Source organism: Dreissena polymorpha, chromosome 2 (assembly GCF_020536995.1).
Source record: "Dreissena polymorpha isolate Duluth1 chromosome 2, UMN_Dpol_1.0, whole genome shotgun sequence".
In the NCBI taxonomy this organism is placed as follows: domain Eukaryota; kingdom Metazoa; phylum Mollusca; class Bivalvia; order Myida; family Dreissenidae; genus Dreissena; species Dreissena polymorpha.
Window position 1 is genome coordinate 68,675,827 of NC_068356.1, and position 18,920 is coordinate 68,694,746.

Below are 18,920 nucleotides of genomic sequence, written 5' to 3' on the forward strand. Positions count from 1 at the left end.
ATGCGTTTTAGAGATAATTGGCTATATATGTGCAGCGAAATTTATGCGAAAATAGCATACGTTTTGCCAATTAGCAGACAACCAACCAAGTCGCATTTTTGCTTGTATATTGCGATACTAGTTTTATATATTTCAAAATGCCCTTGACAGCTACAAGACCTGCAACAAAGCCAAACTTCGTAATAGCCAATGTAAATAGAGCGGCATTGAAATAACCATAGTTGAGTTCATTTTTCCGCGTGTATTGTTTTTAATTAACATCTCTAAAAAAAACTTCAGTTCTTTACTGTTTACCATAGCAGCTTCACTCTAAAATATATCTTCAATGGCCTCTTTGTATGGCTTTGTCGAATATTTGAAACAAAAATGATATTGAATCATTAAACCATCTTTATAATATGTCCATTTATTATTAATTTCATCTGAAGCATGACAAATGGCCAAGTTAAGCTCGATTTGTCATTGGCGGCTCGTGTATTACTTAAATGTACCCCTGGGTATTCTTAAGTATACTTAAATGTACCCCGTGAACGGAAAATATACTGAAACGTACCCGATAATTTTAACGCTAATTTAAATTGGTCGTTGTCGGCTAATGTGTTCAAATTGTGTTCATATTTATGTCAAAATTCTATAAAATGGCCTCTTTATTATCGAAACTCCTACTCCTACTCAAAAAGCCTGTTGATGGTTGTTTTGTTCAAAGCGTTTTTTTTGTATTCTGTAGTGCGTTTTAAGACATCGGATTTAGGGCGGGAATAAAACTCGGGTACAGTCTAAATTGGCCGGGTACGTGTTTTGTATATTTTCCGAACCCGGTGTACATTTAAGTATTCTTAAGAGTACCCGGGCTACATTTAAGTAGTACCCGAGCCGACAATGACCAGGTGCGAAATCTAAGGAGAGAACGAGGGTTTCGGTTGCATCACGTGTCAGGTATTTGCGAATACTTTTGATCTTAAAAAAGTTCAACATTTCTACACTTGATCTTTATGTGATCTTTAAAACTCAAAGTATTATCCAAATACATGTATCATGGGTTGATACACCAGGAAAACATAAAATCAATTTAAAAATCAATAAGTCTCGTATAAAATTTCAGGCACGCAACAGCGAAATCGGCTACCTTCCCACTTGCTGAAGCGTCGATGAATGATTTTATCGTGTGTACATACTGTAGTCTAATGATCACATGTACAATTTCAAATAAAAATATTTACTCATAACTGAGATATTCAAGTTTGAAAAAATGCTGCGCTCGAAAAGTCATCAAGTGTAGCGCAACGCTATATAATTGCAATTTAATTTCAATTTCATCATTCTAGGTTGGTGTTTACACCAGGAAAACATAACATTAAGCAGAAAAGCAATACCTCTCGTATGAATATTCATGTTGCAACCCGGTCGGTCATTAAGACGTGTAAGATAATCACTGTCTATCATCACCACCGGAAATAGATAACCAGCGAAGCGAAATTAAATATCACGCAAGAGGTAGTGCTCGTGAAAAGAATAAAGTTTACCATTTTTATCGCGAACGTTTTTAAAAAAACTGTGTGACAAATTAATAGTGGACATATCAACTTATATCGTAAGTAGTTGGGAGTTCTTTATTAATACATTCGAGTGTTGAAATAGATCAATCATCAGCTACCTGGTACCGAAAATTAAGTTCATTTGGACATCTTTTTTCCTTTTGTCCGAGGAAAATATAATAATTTTTCCGAATTGTTCAATGGTGCGCAAATAGAATTATAGAAACTATCGGTTTTTGCCTGCTTCAGCCCAAAAATCAAGTTAGTATGCAAATGTTTGGCTAAAATATAAACCTCTTTGTTTACGGCAAATAGAACCTGACGTGTACGGCGTATAGCAAAATAAAATTGAATTGTGTACGGCACATAGTTTTGAGTTTGTAAGGGAAAATAAATGAAAACTTCGCAAATACGTGACCATCTTGGTATAAAACAAATAAATACACTTATATTCTTTACGATGAGACCGTTTATGGCCAAAGAATACGTCTGATGCATTGTTGATATTTTAAAAAAAGCTTTGTTTTACGGGCACCTGCTACATAGAAAATAACAGGTTACTGTCCGATCTTTTTGTAATATATCAGGCAAGGCTTAGAATAATATATCGGCCTGGCTTGCCGAGTCGTAATTTTGTTCGTGCCGAGCCTGATTTATTACAAAAAGATCGGGCACTAACCTGTTTTTCTGTTTATCATACCTCTACGTCCCCGATTTTTAAGAAATAATGAAAAAATCGCTATAAACAGAAACACAGGTTACTGCCTGATCTTTTTGTAATATATCAGGCTCGGCGCGAAAAAAATTACAGCTCGGCAAGCCTCGCCGTTATAGTATTCTAAGCCTTGCCTGATATATTACAAAAAGATCAGACAGTAACCTGTAATTCTCTATAGATCAGGCAGATATCAATGCGGTGGTATGATAAATCGATCGACCATTGTTCAGTCCGTATTCTAGTTTAATACGATTCTAGTGTATTTCATCGTAGTTATGTTTCAAAATTAAGACGAATCGATAAAATATTTACTTACAAGTGGATTCCAATCAGGATTTTATATTCAACTTGTGTAATTATTGGAACTTGGCTGACTTTCTGTTCACAGCGTTGTAGCGTTCAACCGCAAAGTCAGCACATGTGCTGTGTTTGCGTGTTTATTCGGGGGCAAAAACTAAGTTTAAAATTAAGATTTATACATCATTAAATCGGGCAAAAGTCCGCCTTTAAGAACATATATGTAAATTGAAAAAATATTTTCTGAAAATCATTTTAATTTGCGACAACTTTGGCCAATACGCTGCAACTATTCGACGTACATGACTAAAACTATTCACCGTACACGACTTTTGCCATAAACAACTATTCGCTGTACACTACAGTTATTTTAATTTAATAGATTTTCACGAACAATAATCAAACCAAGACAGGAAATAGCGTTAAGATGGTATATATTGCATATAAGAATAGGAAATCAACTCCATACCCGGTTGCAAACCATGTAATCATGAAAGAAAAGCTGTTTCTTCGAGAAGTTCCAATTTCAACCCGGTACCAAGCAGTCATAAATTTGTGTAAATAGCGCTTCATCAATACGAATTGAAAGATAGATACACATTTTTGAACAGAGTTATCTTTCTGTAAGATGCCTAACACGCACTGGTTATCCAGGAGCGAGTTATTATTAGATATTTTAGGTAAATACTGACTGCACTCCATGATTGGTTTGTTTACGTTCGCTTCGCTGGTAATCTATTTCCGGTGGTGATGATAGACAGTGATAATGCGTTTTACTTTTCACATTATTTTTTTACGATGTACGATTTTGAGAATTTTACTTTTTCAATGATTTTTTTTAATTTGTAATGTTTGATATTATAATGTTGATCAATTTCAATTAAATTTACATGATGTATTAGATATGTGTTGACATAGAATGAGTCCAATTTTCAACAAAATACGTTCTAAAATAAGGGAGCTATATTGATTTGAATATGTGTTGCGTTAGAAACGTCTCCAAGTGTATATTATTTTGAAAACAATAAATCAACGTGTTAAAAAACAAAGGGTCATTTAACTTAGCCGTATAAAAACATAAAATCCTCATTTAACTCGTTTAGCCTCAAAATTCTACTGCGTTCTGCACAAGAAGATGTTACATGAACCCTCAAATAAAATGGTAGTGTGAGCGATGATCATTCTAATTATAGTATCGAACAGATTTTTAAAAAGTTATCTTTGGTATCTGAGGTATTTCGTTGTTGAGTTAACAATACAGCGTTCAAATGACAACGACTAACAATAACAACAACAACAGAAAACTTGGCACGTGAGTAACAATTTAGGTTTACAGAGACATTTAAATGGCCTATATATTGAAGTTATATGCGTTCTAGTTGTATGAACTTATATTTTGATTTTATCAAATTTAAGAAGCGTTAGAGTCAATTGTCCAACACGCATGACCCTGTGTTAAGCGTCTCAGCATTTTCGGATAAAAATAGTTTCGGACACTGTCAGGTTACTTTTTGTTCAGTGACATGTTAATGATTGGCGATTCTATCTACAGTATAGCCAACGCGGAACAAACGTATTTCGCGATCCCCGGCGGCAAGTCGCAACGATTCGATGCCGATTCGGCCGTTCAAGCCGCGTCAGTATGCGGCGGCAAGTCGCATATCGCCGCAAAGCTTAGCATATGTCCGCCGAGACATGCCAAGGCAAGTCGCGATGTTCGACATGACACCGAGTCAATGTGCATCTTCAAATCAAAATCTTTTAAAAATGATTAGTTAGTCAAAAAAAAATTAAAGAAAAAATATAATATTTAAAATCATAATTAATTGAATGTGCGCGGATTCAAAATAGATAAAATAGTTAATAAAAAAACATCCGTTTCTAGAGAAATTGCTGTAAACCGGATAGAAATAATAATTATTTTAAAAGAATGCAAATTAAAAAATAATCAAATTTATAAAAACAAAACACTATTATCACGGGCATGTATTAATAAAATTGCTATTAATCATTTACCATTGTCATTTTTAGAATCGGCTAAAGTACTTTAAGTTACTTTGTGTGCGTTTATTGCGCCATATGATTATTGTCTTTATATTAAACGATCAACAAACATATTTGTTTTGGGTTTTATTTTTACGACAACACGTATTAGCATATAAGCATATTAAATGTGTCCCCAAGTAAGTTTGTTTCCCGCCCGTTGTGTATGTATTTCACACATAAACAATGTCACGTAATTATGTACAATTATTTTCCCTTTAATATCGAGACATTAATGAGACTAGGCAGCTGTTATCGCACCCACGAGTGGTCAAGGCTTTATAATTGCTTGTTGTTTTTGCTATTATATTTTAGCTGAGACAATTAGTAGTTTTGAAGCCACATCAATAATCAACACTTAATTGTTGTTCTGTTAATTATCAGCTTATTATAACTATTGTTTGACTATGCGTATATAAAGTCGTTTCATTTTCTTTATATTATACAGTTGATATCGCTAATCATTACCCGATAATCCCGTATATTCCAGTTTTAAAGCAAAGTCAATTTGGGTAATTTTCAACCATTTTTTGCAAACAATACCCTTGTATGAAAGATGTGTGTAGCCTAATGGGTTATTCCTATGTAATTATGGCAAAATAGGGCAATCTCTTTATTTGCGTAGAGCTGAATATTGTGATAATTTGAATGATTCATTTTTATTTAAATCTTTTATTTAAACATCAATGGGAATGTTAAGCAGTCATTTTGGTAAAATATATACTTTTGAGAATAGGGATTTTGGCTAAGTTTTGAAAAAAAATGGCTTGGCAGTTTTATATTGAAATGAATCAGGAAAAACTTCAATAAATAAATTATTGTGAGGTAATTATTGCAAACAAATGGGAATGAGAAACTTGCCTACATGTATGAAGACAATAAGAATGGAAGTACATACGATTTTCTAACATAGAAGATGCTTACAATTACTTTCAGTAAATTTTAAATTTTAAAGCTAAAAAATGGGATTTTGATACATTATATTTTCTTTTCTTTTAGATTTTAAAGAATCAATTTCTTATCAAAACATGGAAGAAGACAGGCATGGCGATGAACATTCAGGCATGGATGAGTTAGATTATTCACAAGAAGATATTGAGTTTGCACTGTATTCACAGATACATTTTGAAAGCAACCCAGACGCTTCAAATATTTCTTCATATGCAGAAGTGGAAAATAAGGATTTTATAGTTAACAGTTTCACCTATGATGTAATTGGTGAAAAATCATCAGGGTTTGTTTCTTTACCTACAACTGTAGACACTATTTTGCAAAAATGCGTAAGGGAAAAATATGATACTGGAGCTGTCAGTGATGATGCAATAGAATTATGTTTTGTCAACAGAAAAAATAAAGTAAATTCAAATGCTATCAAAAAAAGAAACAATGAAGACAAAGCCAATAAAGATCGAGAAAACATGACATGTAAAGGATCCAAGTGTGTTGAAATTTTATCAAAAACAAAATCAGACAACTTTGCAGAAGAATCAAAGCTTGGACACAGAAAACACAAAAAGAAAGTTGGTTCAGCATATGGTGCAAAAACTAGAACTGATTTTGACAAAAGCAATCATGCGCACGTTATTTTTGTGTCATCATCAGAGAGTACCAGTAGTGACAGTGATGATATTTATGGCATTCTTGGGGAACTGTCAGAGAATGATTCAAACTTGGAGATGAATGTTGAGCAGACTGATTTGTTTGCTGAAACAAGGAGTATGTACTAATGTGTTACTTACCTAGTAAACTACTCAAATTGTTTATTTGTTTGATACCCACTACACATTTTTATACCCCCATTACCATTGGTAATGGGGGCTATATAGGAGTCACTTTGTCTGTCTGTCTGTCTGTCTGTCCAGAAATTTCATCCGATCTTCACCAAACTTGGTCACAAGTTGTATCTAGATGATGTATAGGTCAAGTTTAAATATGGGTCAAAAACTAGGTCACAGGGTCACTTAGTGTGTTTTAAACCGAAAGTTTGTCCGGACCATAACTATGTCATTTATCGTTAGATTTTAAAATAACTTGGTACGTGTACATTTGTTCACCATCATGGACGGTGTGTTGTGTGAAAAAAGTACGTCAACATCTCAAAGGTCAAGGTCACACTTGAAGTTCAAAGGTCAAATGCATGTCCGGGCCATAACTTTTATCATTTATTGTGAGATTTTAAAATCATTTGGAAAATTTGTTCACCATCATTATGTCACGTGAAAGAATTACGTCGATATCTCCAAGGTCAAGGTCACACTTAGAGTTCAAAGATCAAAAATGGCCATAAATGAACTTGTCCAGACAATAACTATGTCATTCATTGTGAGATTTTAAAATCATTTGGCACATTTGTTCAGCATCATTGGCCAGTGTGTCGCACGAAAGAATTACGTTGATATCTCCAAGGTCAAGGTCAAACTTTGAGTTCAAAGGTCAAAAATGGCCATAAATGAGCTTGTTTGGGCCATAACTATGTCATTCATTGTGAGATTTTAAAATCATTTGGCACATAATTCATTTGTTCACCATTATTGGATGGTGTGTCGCGCGAACGAATTATGTCGATATCTCCAAGGTCAAGGTCACATTGTGAGTTCAAAGGTCAAAAATGGCCGTAAATGATCTTGTCCGGGCCATAACTATGTCATTCATTGTGAGATTTCAAAATTACTTGGTACATTTGTTCACAATCATTGGACAATGTGTCATGCGAAAGAATTACGTCGATATCTTCAAGGTCAAGGTCGCACTTGGAGTTTAAAAGTGAAAAATGGCCATAAATGAGCTTGTCCGGGACATAACTATGTCATTCATTGTGAGATTTTAAAATGACTCTGTACATTAATTTTGTTCACAGTCATTGGACGGAGTGTCATGCGAAAGAATTCAAGAGTTCAAAGGTCAAAATGGCCATAAATAATAATTCTTAAAAATCACCATTTAGATTCTCTTGTTTTGTGAAGACAGCTTGCAAAATAGTCTGTGTCAATGCGGCATGTAGGGGTATATGTCACGTCTGTGACAAAGCTCTAGTTCAGTTATGCCCCAATGTATTGGGAATGGTTATATTTTGTTATATAGTATGTTCTGACTCTTTTCCTCTGTAAAACATTTTGTCTGATTTAAGATATATCATATAAACAAAAATACTTGGATAATCTTAAGATGGCTGTTTAATATTGTAGACAGTTTATAAATTATACAACATCATTCTGCTTGTTAGATGAAGATAAATGGGCCATTAGTACAGCTGACAGTCACAGTGCCCAGCTAAAAGGTGGTGTAAAAGGTCGCTACTTCAAGGAGGGTCTGCGCTGTAACAACTGCAACCAAGTGGGACATCTGTCTAAAAACTGCCCTCAACCAAAGGTAAGAACAGATACCATACAACCATGCAATTTGTTCATTCTTTGGTAGACATTAGCACCAAGTCTACTACTGGACAGGACTTGTGTGTTTGTTTAAAAGTTTATGGAGTCCTTCCGTGCCAGAGGCTGCTTTATTTGAGGAACGGGAGTATGTACCAGCCAGTGATTTGTTTGCATTTTATTGTATAGGCTGTGCCATTTCGATTAAGAGAAATAGCGTGATAAACCGTGAAATTGCAAAAAAATAAAACATTATTAATATGATTTTAAATAACAGATTCCATTTATTATGTTTTATTGGCCAATGTTAAGTGCATGGTAACTTCATTTTTTTAATGTAAATTATTAAGTGCTACAAAATTATATTTCTATATAATAAACTCAATAAACCAATAATTGTGTTGATTGGAAAAATGTTGCATCTTTTGGGGGAAATTTTGATCAGATTTTTGTTAAAAATATTACTTTTTATGCCCCTGAAGGTGGGCATATAGTGATTGCACTGTCCGTCTGTCTGTCTGTCCGTCACATTTTGCGTTTATGTTTATGTATTTGTTCTGGCTCTCAATTGTATAGGCAAGCTCTCAGAAGGCACTCCAAATTATTAATATAAGAATTTTGGTGATAAGTGATACCGGTAAATTTAGGTAAACAAACAATATTTTAAGGGGCTTTTTCACAGATTTTTTCATGTATTGAAGTTTGTCATAAAATGCTTTATATGGATAATTGTAAACATTGGATTTAAATAGCTCCAGTAAAAAAACAAGAATAAAATTAAAGTTAGAAAAAAAGTAACCCTCAACTGGGCTCGAACCACTGACCCCTGGAGTAAAAGTCTATAGCTTAGACCACTCGGCCATCCGTGCTCATACAATGGGCGATGTATTGTATTACTTATGAAAGCAATCCTCGAAATATCCCAAAATATAACGACAACAACAGAACTCTCCAAATTTTTTAATCATTTTTCAATTATTTGTAATTTTCTGGATTTTTTTAAATACTAGTAGTCAAAAGATGCATATAATGGATATTGTAGAGCATGGTATGTTTTCAGTATTACTGTTTCCTCACAAATATCATAGCTACAACAAAAATTTGCGAATCTGAAACATTTTTTTTTTATTTTGTAAATTTACCAAAAACTTGGAAAAAGTGCCTTTTATATAAAGACATATTTATAATTATTTGCCTGGGGCTTTACTTGTTAAAAGTAAAACAAGTCATGAATAATATGCCACCCATTTATAAAAAGTACAATGCTGTTATCATATATGTGACCATCATTTTCGCCTTTGCAGAAGATGCCAGTGTGTTCACTGTGCTCAGATTCGGAGCACACAAGTCGCACATGTCCGAACATTTTCTGTTACAACTGTGAGGAGCCTGGTCATGACTTACGTGGTTGCAAGGCACCCAGACGTCTCAACATGGTGTGCTTCCGCTGCAATATGAATGGGCATGACCAGAAGGTAAGTGACAGAAAAACTTAATAATTCAGTATCATGTTTAACCCTTTACTGCGCGGATATACACATTCTGCTGATTTGTAGTCCATAAGAAAATCATATTAAATTGAAGACCTTTCTTACTTATTCAAGTTTTAAAGGCTTCATTTCCAACCCTAAGATACTGATGAGAAGCAGACCTTAACAAACTGTGAGTTGCATATTGCCATTTTCACTTTGCTTGTGTCAGAGTGTGAAACGTTTTTATGTCCCCCACCACTATAGTGTGGGACATATTGTTTTTGCCCTGTCTGTTGGTTGGTTGGTTTGTGTGTTTGGGCAAACTTTAACATTTGCAATAATTTTTGCAATATTGAAGATAGCAACTTCATATTCGGCATGCATGTGTATCTCATGAAGCTGCACATTTTGAAAGGTCAAGGTCATCCTTCAAGGTCAAAGGTCAAATATATGGGCCAAAATCGCTCATTTAATGTACACTTTTGCAGTATTGAAGAAAGCAACTTGATATGTGGCATGCGTGTGTATCTCATGGAGCTGCACATTTTGAGTGGTGAAAGGTCAAGGTAAAAGGTCAGATATATGGGGACATAGTGTTTCTTAAACATATCGCTTGTTTTTTGTAAACTTTGAACATTGAGGTTAATTGTACGTTGTTGCTGGAAAAGCACATTTTGTCATCCAGTTTCGCAGCAATTGTTGTTGTATTTCAAAATAGTGTTGCAGGCTTTAAGATAAGCCAGAGAGATTGTTGTTTTCAAAAAAACTATTACGGGTCTTATGTGGAAAAAGTAGTTCATAAAATCCTGAAATTAAAAAAATTCAAGTCGTGAAATATTTAAATGTGCCAATTTGGGTCTTCTTAATTCCTGGGTACATAATTGCACATACCCATTACAATATTCTTTCACAGGCATATAATACCAAAATTACCATTTGTACTGAAGTTGGTATAATTAAAGAACAAAATATCACCAAGAGCATTAACAATAAGTTGTTATTGTTACTTGAATATAAAATTTAAAATACTTTAACTGTGAAGGGTGTGTTTATTATTGTCCCCTACCGGTTTCACCGGAGGGGACTTATGGTTTGCGCTTGTGTCAGTCAGTCTGTCTGTCACACTTTTCTGGATCCTGTGATAACTTTTAAAGTTCATATGCGCATCATTTCATTTTGTTCCTACGTCAAAAATTCTGGTTGGTATGACAACAAATAGACTAGAAAGACTGCTGAAAATTGTGGTTTTCTGGATCCTGCGATAACTTATAAAGTTCTTCATATTTTTTCATGAAACTTGAAACATGGATAGATGGCAATATGGACATTATGTACGTCATTTCATTTTGGTCCTACATCAATAATTCTGGTTGCTATGGCAACAAATATTTTTTTAAATTCTGACAATGGTGAAATTTCTGACAATGGTGGAGCCGGTAGGGGACATATATTGTTTGGCAATAGTCTTGTTAAATCAGACGAGCTATCAGAGTTTGAGTTTTCTTTTAGCTAACCTTTGACAACTGCAGGCACCCATGAGGTTGATGATCATGTTGTATCATATTTTTTGTGTAGCTATCATTTTGTTTTACTGTTTGAGCAGTTTGTTTTCAGTGATTGAAAATACAATGTACATGGTAATCTGTTGTTGTTGTTGTTTGTTTTTCAGAAATGTCCTGATGTATGGAGGCAGTTTCATTTAACAGTAAGTGTGTACCTTTTCACTAAGACTTGCATATGAGCTGCATCATGCGAAAATGGATCTTATGCCATATCATTCATAGCCAGCATAGCTCCAGATCCGCCTGCAGAAATAATGCTTGGTTGTCAGAAGCTCCACTGTCTGCTATAAAGATATGCAAGGATTTGTTGTCTCATAAGCAATCTATGTAGCTTTTGACCAGTATGTGCGCATGTGTTAGCTGCTCTGGAGCCACCCTGGCCACCTATGGTATAAGACCCATTTTTTCATGATAGCAGCTAATTTGTCATAAGTATTCTACTGATCATAACAAAATACAAAACAATGTATTTACCATTTAATTTGAATAGAGCTTCTCAATGGTAGTTGTCTAAAATGTTTGGAATGTTAATCAATTTCAAGTCAGAATATTTTGTTTATACTTTAGACTTCTTTCACAGTTTTGTTCTTTTAAAAGTTATCATGATTTCAGACGGAGTCAGGGAAACTGCAACAACCAAATTCAAGAAGGAAGAGGAGGATAGCTTTATCGTGCTACAACTGTGGGGAAACTAAACATTTGGGTCATGTGAGTCAGGCCTTTTCCTGGCGTATCTACGGGTCCGTTAAACTGACCCATTCCCAAATCAAAATTGCCAAAAAAAATCCCACTTTGATTATTGTTCCAATTTACAAAATATATATATGTATAACAATTTAAACAAGTGTCTTAAGAATATTATATCTCAATTGTATTTTAATTAGATCTGATGAATTATATAACATTAACTGTAATTTATATGATTTTGTTCTTCTAATTTTAATAAAGAGTTCTATTAAATTATTGTTTTTCCCAAATCAGTGTACTTTTCACACGAAAAAATTCCCAATCCTGAAATTGCTTTTTTTCTCAAAATGGCATAGAAAAGCCCTGTGAGTTTGAAATGTAATGGTATAAGTGTAAAAGTAAATAAGGCACATTTGAAATGTTTGAAAATTGGAATTTTGTAATCACAGGATTAGCCATATTATAATTAATGATATGATGATCAAATTTGGCATAGTATTAAATTGTTTTTGAACCTTCACATTAAAGTTGACAAATGCTTTTAGTAAGCTTAAAATACTTCAAATCAATAACTTAATGTTGTGCTTTGTATGACACTACTCTGGCATGGTTTATGTAATTGTAATCTTAAATTGTACACTCCTATAAGGCTAGAGTTTGTCATAATTGTTAAAGGGGAAAACTGTTTCAATTTTTTTACCAAAAAAAAACAAACTAAAATAATCATATATTTAATATTTTTATTTCTGTGTGATTCCTCTCAAAAGCATAGATCTAAAAAAGAATGTTTATGTTTACAATATTAAGGCCTAGTTTGAATCTGTCAAATCTAGGTAGCCAGGTCAAATCTTAAAAAAAATTGTTATCACTCAAGAGGCCATATTTTTATCCTCAATTTAATGAAACTTGGTCAGAAAGTTTATTTTGAAAATAATGAGGTAAAATTTATTCTTTTTCACATTTTCAAAAAACAAGGTCTTCAGGTAAAATCTTAGAAAAATCTTGTTTACCCTGTAGAGGCATTATATATGTCTCAATCTTTATCAAATATAGTAAGAATATTCAACATGAGAATATCAAGGCCAAAATGGAATCGGTGTTAAGTGCGTCCAAAAAATAAGGTCGTCAGGTCAAATCTTGTTATTATATCCTCACAAACAAAGTTTAGGGGGGTATATAGGAGTGAGCTTGTCTGTCCGTCTGTCTGAAGTTTAGGGGGGTATAATAAGAGTGAGCTTGTCTGTCGGTCGGTCTGTCAATCCGAATTAAGTGTCCGCTCTCTAATTCAAGTTGTTTTCATCCGAGCTTCACCGAACTTGGTCAGATGTTGTATCTTGATGATGTCTAGGTCAAATTTGAATATGGGTCATTCCAGGTCAAAAACTAGGTCACAGGGTCACTTAGTGCGTTTTTAAACATTGAGCATGGTGGCCGCTCTCTAATTCAAGTTTTCATCCGAGCTCACCAAACTTAATCAGAAGTTGTATCTAGATGTAGTCTGGGCAAAGTTCGAACATGGGTCATGGCAGGTCAAAAAATAGGTCATGGGGTCTCTTAGTGCATTTTAAACATTTAGCATGGTGTCTGCTCTCTAATTCAAGTAGTTTTCATCTGATCTTCACCACACTTGGTCAGAAGTTGTATCTAGATGATGTGTAGGTCAAGATCGAACATGGGCCATGCTGGGTCAAAAACTAGGTCACGGGGTCACTAAGTGCGTTTTAAACATTGAGCATAGTGTTCGCTGTTTTTTGTGAAGACAACCTGCAAAATATTCTGTGTCAATGCGGCATGTGGGGGTTTTTGTCACGTCTGTGACAAAGCTCTAGTTATCGTAGAAACCAGATTTATGACTCAATCTTGATAAAACATGGCCAGAATGGTTATCTTGACTATATCTACACAGAGTTGGATTCTGGGTCACATGCAAAACTGTGTACCACATTATTCAATTGCATTTTACTCCATACATATAAAAACAATTACACCATTCTGTATTAGTTTTGGTCATGCAAGCTTTTAAATCACCCAATCTTTTTATATATATTTTTTTATCTGCATGAACTAAAGATTTATTTGAGACCATTTCCTTTTTCAAGGTAATTTGAACTGTCTGAATTTAAAGGCTTCTAATTGTTTTAAGTTTTCTGGTAAAAAATACATATGAAGTGTACATTAGAAAGAAATTTATTTTTTATTCCCTCCTCCTACCCTAAGTATTACAAAAATGTATAGTTAAACATAAAAGAACACCTGCCTAAGAAGTGAATAATACTTGCCATGTAGAATGAGATGATGAACATATGAGAAAAGCGGGTTTAATTCATGTGCGTAAAGTGTCATTTCAGATTAACATGTGCAGTTCGCACATGCTAATCAGGGACAAAACTTTCCACCTAATCTCAACTTTTGCTAAGAAGAGACTTTCTGTAAACAAAAATTTCATAAAAGCAGAAAGTGTTGTCCCTGATTAGGATGTGTGGGACTGCACAGGCTTTTATCTGGGACAACACTTTGCGCACATGCTTTTCACTTAGCAAGGCTCATATGGATTTGAATCATTCTTAGTTGTATTCAACAGGAGTGTAGGGAGGAGAGAAGCAACAAGTTCATGCGAGTCAGCACGCCCTTTGTGTGTCGCTACCAGATGGACCAGGGATTTGATGATATGAGTAAGTTTGTCCTAGTTTAACATATGTCAGCATGCCCTTTGTGTGTCTCTACCAGATGAACCAGGGATTTGATGATATGAGTAAGTTTGTTCTAGTTTAACCCTTGTCAGCACGCCCTTTGTGTGTCTCTACCAGATGAACCAGGGATTTGATGATATGAGTACGGTAAGTTTGTCCTAGTTTAACCCATGTCAGCATGCCCTTTGTGTGTCGCTACCAGATGGACCAGGGATTTGATGATATGAGTAAGTTTGTCCTAGTTTAACCCATGTCAGCATGCCCTTTGTGCGTCTCTACCAGATGAACGAGGGATTTGATGATATGAGTAAGTTTGTTCTAGTTTAACCCTTGTCAGCACGCCCTTTGTGTGTCGCTACCAGATGAACGAGGGATTTGATGAAGTGAGTAAGTTTGTCTTAGTTTAACCCATTACTGGCCCCTCCATGGTTTAAATTTGCCCCCTATTGTCTTTGTCTGTTGTTTTATCAAAGCTGATTATGGATTAATACAGATGAAGTTTTTCTGCTCTGTGACTAGTACTACAGCAGGGTGCATGCAGTATAAATGTGATATGATATGAAGGTTGTTTTGGGGGTGAGGAGAACAATGAAAGAGAATTAAACTAGGAAGGGGGGGGTGAGGAGAACAATGAAAGAGAATTAAATTAGGAATAATTTTGTCTCATTCTAACTTTTTAGCTCAGCTGAGAAAAACAGGCACATAATGAGCTTTTGTGATCACTTTTTGTCAGTTGTTGATAGTATGTAGTCAACATTTACATTGTGAACACTCAAGAGGGTTCATTTATTGCCCACTTTTCATGGAACTGGTAAAGAGCATTTGTCCAACTTATGACTATACAGAGTTTTAAAATAGGTCACACAGGGCCAATACTATGTAAAATTAAAGAAAGTGCATATGTGAAAACTCCTGAATTTTTTTCTATCTTCATAAAATTCACTCACAAAAATGTGTTAAAATGATATGTTGGCAAAGTTTTAAAATGGTTTTGGTTCATTAGTTAATAAAGGGCCGCCAGGAGGCGTGGCAGTTTTCCTTATCAAGCTATAGTGAAACCTTGAGACATCTCTACAAGTGAATTTTTGTGTTTTCCAATCATCCTTTAATTTACCAAGAACATTTGTTCTAAACATATCTGGGCCTTGTTTGAAAATGAGTCTTCTCCTTTCAAATATATGGTCACCAGGAATGCAGGACATTTTTTTATGCCCCCTTTCGAAGAAAAGGGGGTATATAGTTTTCGCACTGTCTGTCTGTCAGTCTGTCTGTCAGTCTGTCACACTTTTTGTGTCCACTCTCTAATTCAAATAGTTTTCATCCGATCTGTACCAAACATGGTCAGAAGTTGTATCTAGACGATATCTAGGTCAAGTTCGAATATGGGGCATGCCGGGTCAAAAACTAGGTCACGGGATCACTAAGTGCATTTCAAGGATTTAGCATGGTGTCCGCTCTCTAATTGAAGTAGTTCTCATCTGATCTTTACCAAACTTGGTCAGAAGTTGTATCAAGACAGTATCTAGGTCAGGTTCGAATATCGGTCATGCCAGGTCAAAAACTAGGTCACGGCGTCACTTAGGCATTTCAAGGATTAAGCATGGTGTCCGCTCTCTAATTTATGTGGCTTTCTGATTTATTTTGATATTCTAAGACATTTTTATGCCCCCGAAGGAAGGCATATAGTGATCGGACTGTCGGTCCGTCTGTTCGTCACACTTTGCGTTTAGATTTCGAAAAATGCTCATAACTTCTATGTGGCTTCAGATAGCAATTTCATATTTGGCATGTATGTGTATATAGACAAGGCCTTTCCATATGCACACAAATTTTGACCCCTGTGACCTTGACCTTGAACTTAGGGTCCGCGTTTAGGTTTCAAAATCTGCGTTTAGGTTTCGAAAAAAGCTCATATTTTCTACCAATCGTTTATAGGGGGCATAAGTCATCCTATTGTGACAGCTCTTGTTCCTTATATGACATTACTTCACTTAAATTTTCAAATTATGTATGACAAGCAGTTTGTGGCGTGCTATGTGTAACACGTGTCTCCTTACCTCAAAGGTCAAGATCACACGTGGAGGTCAAAAACTGGCAACTCATTTCCACAACATAAAGGTGATAGGTGGATTCTGACACTTATTCTTAGATCAATAACCAGCACGGAGTGTTGGTAATAAGGGACTAATAGTTAATATATCTTTACTTAATACCCTCACAGTTAATATATCTTTACTTAATACCCTCACAGTTAATATATCTTTACTTAATACCCTCACAGTTAATATATCTTTACTTAATACCCTCACAGTTAATATATCTTTACTTAATACCCTCACAGTTAATATATCTTTACTAAATACCCTCACATAAAAAACACATTCAAGTATATTGTTGCAACCCAATAAATTTATTTGTATATAATGTATATAATATCAATATGATAAAGGGAATTTCAGAAATGGTTAACAATTTAACGCCTCTTTTGTAGGTGGGAGGAATGAGGGCTGGGAAGAAATGGGGTCAAAGCGGAGACGGCAGTATGATGCTCCACAACACAAACGATTTAGTAGTCCAAACAGGGACGAGTTCAATACAGACATGGAGAAGGATAGTGGTAATAGCAATTTAAGATTATATGAATTAAGAAAATTACGAAGTCTGGATGGAGATACAGATCTGCCAAGGCCTCCGAACAATAAAGAGAAATTTGATAATAGAAGCGAATACCTGGATAGAAGTGTTCCTTCTAATGAGAGCACCAGTTGTATAGACATTTATCCTATTGAAATGGATTCAGGACACATTGGACCCGAGTCGAAAAGATTAAAGACGGGTTATTGTGGGGACAAGTTGGAAAAGTTGAAAACTGCTCTTCAGTCAACAATGCAAAGGGTGCCTGATTTTGTTCCCTTAAGGAAAGAGGAAATGTTGCCAGAGTTTATTTCATACAAGAAAGAGAAAAGGTTGCCGGAATTTCTTACGTCCAAGACAGATAAAAGGTTGCCGGAATTTATTTCATCTAAGAAACAGAAGTTGCCTGAGTTTATTTCTTTCAAGAAAGGTCGATCAAGCAATCCTGATGGTGGGAACAACTTTGATAATCTGAGAATAACGGTGAAAAGCGATATCAATGAAATGGACATGAAGATGGAAAAGAAGAAAAAGCAAAAGACAGATGACAATGAAAAAGACGTGAAGATTAAAAATAAGAAAAAGCAAAAGACAAATGTCTGTGCAGAAAATTTAAAAGATAAAGAATCCAAAAAGGTTGGAATGGGTGATGGGGAAAATATCAGTGAAACAGTGGTCAGGACAAAAAGTGTTAAAAGTAAAAACAAAAGACATACATCAAATCAGGATTTATTGAACACTTTGGGAAAATATTATGATGAAGGTATTCGAAACAAGCATAAAAAGTTAAACAAAAATGTGCCTAAAAGCAGTACTTTCACTGAGGTGGATTTTCCAAGGTCTGCAGTTGACCTGTCAGTGACCTTTGAGAGTGGCGATATTGGCCTAAGCAGGTCAGATGTCAGGAATAGAAATGTCAAGGTGAATACTAATGACAGTAGTAACCCAGATGATTTATTTTCTATTCAGAAACTGCATAAAATAAAGTCAAAGTTATCGCAGGGGGAGAATGTGAGTGAAGTACAGGAAGATGGGGACGTCAATCATCAGGCCTTTAACAATGAATGGTGGAACGAGAAAAAGAGACCAAAAACGAGAATAAGAAATAAAAGAAAAAAAGAAAAGGCAAAGAAGAGAAAGGGAACGTCCAAATCTTCTGTTACAAATGTTACTGTTGATATTAATTGATTTATTAAGACAAAGTTATTTAAATATAAGTAACCCTTGATTAATTTATGCATTATGAAAAGTTAAAAAAGTTTTTGGTAACTGTTTTTAATTTAGGTCTTAAGACTAGGCTATTTAGTTATTTTTGTTTTTGGTGACTAATGTCACTGCCCCATATGAAAAGTCTTAACCAGTCAGGTAAAATAAATGATTGAATACATGAATTATTGAAGTATCTTTTTAACGGAAATCTAGTCCAGGCGGAAAGTGTCGTCCCTGGTTAGCCTGTGCGTCCCTGGTTAGCCTGTGCAGACAACACTACACACATGCATTAAACCCTGATTTCCCAGAGCGAGACTCATGTGGAGCTACTTGAATAATCTTCATGGAGCTACTTGAAAAAAAAAATCATTGACTTTCCTGGTGATTGTCTATTTCACTAGCACTAATTTCAAAATTAGCTTCTAAAAATAGCTTCTTAAAAACAGTAGTTGTTGTTGCAAATAACACATATTGTCAGTCTAAAATCTGATGTTGATCTTTTTTATAATTTCTTGGTTTGCCTGAAACATTTATAAGCCAGAAGCATATGAATGTAATTTTAGGGGGAAAAATCCAGCTCTTCTGGCCTTGTGCTTTAGCTCGACATTTTGTCGGGATTAAATCGTTCAAATTTTATTCAAGGGCACCCTGATCGGTAGGTTTTCGGGATCCCGAGCAATACAAAAATATGATTTCTTACCATGC

The 18,920-nt window shown here is 34.9% G+C and overlaps 1 protein-coding gene across 1 annotated transcript; it reads left to right on the plus strand.

Annotated features, from left to right (window-relative positions):
* Positions 1 to 3,828: 3,828 nt before the first annotated feature.
* LOC127867474 (uncharacterized) lies at positions 3,829 to 18,397 on the plus strand. Its single transcript, XM_052408632.1, has 8 exons — positions 3,829 to 3,862; positions 5,593 to 6,309; positions 7,817 to 7,962; positions 9,266 to 9,436; positions 11,103 to 11,138; positions 11,608 to 11,703; positions 14,264 to 14,354; positions 16,864 to 18,397. Exons 2-8 carry the CDS (start codon positions 5,622 to 5,624, stop codon positions 18,192 to 18,194), a joined length of 2,559 nt encoding a protein of 852 aa, XP_052264592.1. The 5' UTR covers positions 3,829 to 3,862; positions 5,593 to 5,621; the 3' UTR covers positions 18,195 to 18,397.
* The last annotated feature ends 523 nt before the right edge of the window (positions 18,398 to 18,920 follow it).

Excerpts from the sequence above, each read along its gene's own strand:
- LOC127867474 (XM_052408632.1), top strand. The coding sequence starts at position 5,622 with ATGGAAGAAGACAGGCATGGCGATGAACATTCAGGCATGGATGAGTTA. Across the intron at positions 11,139-11,607 it reads GGAGGCAGTTTCATTTAACA|ACGGAGTCAGGGAAACTGCA; the intron begins GTAAGTGTGTAC and ends TCATGATTTCAG. Across the intron at positions 11,704-14,263 it reads AAACTAAACATTTGGGTCAT|GAGTGTAGGGAGGAGAGAAG; the intron begins GTGAGTCAGGCC and ends TGTATTCAACAG.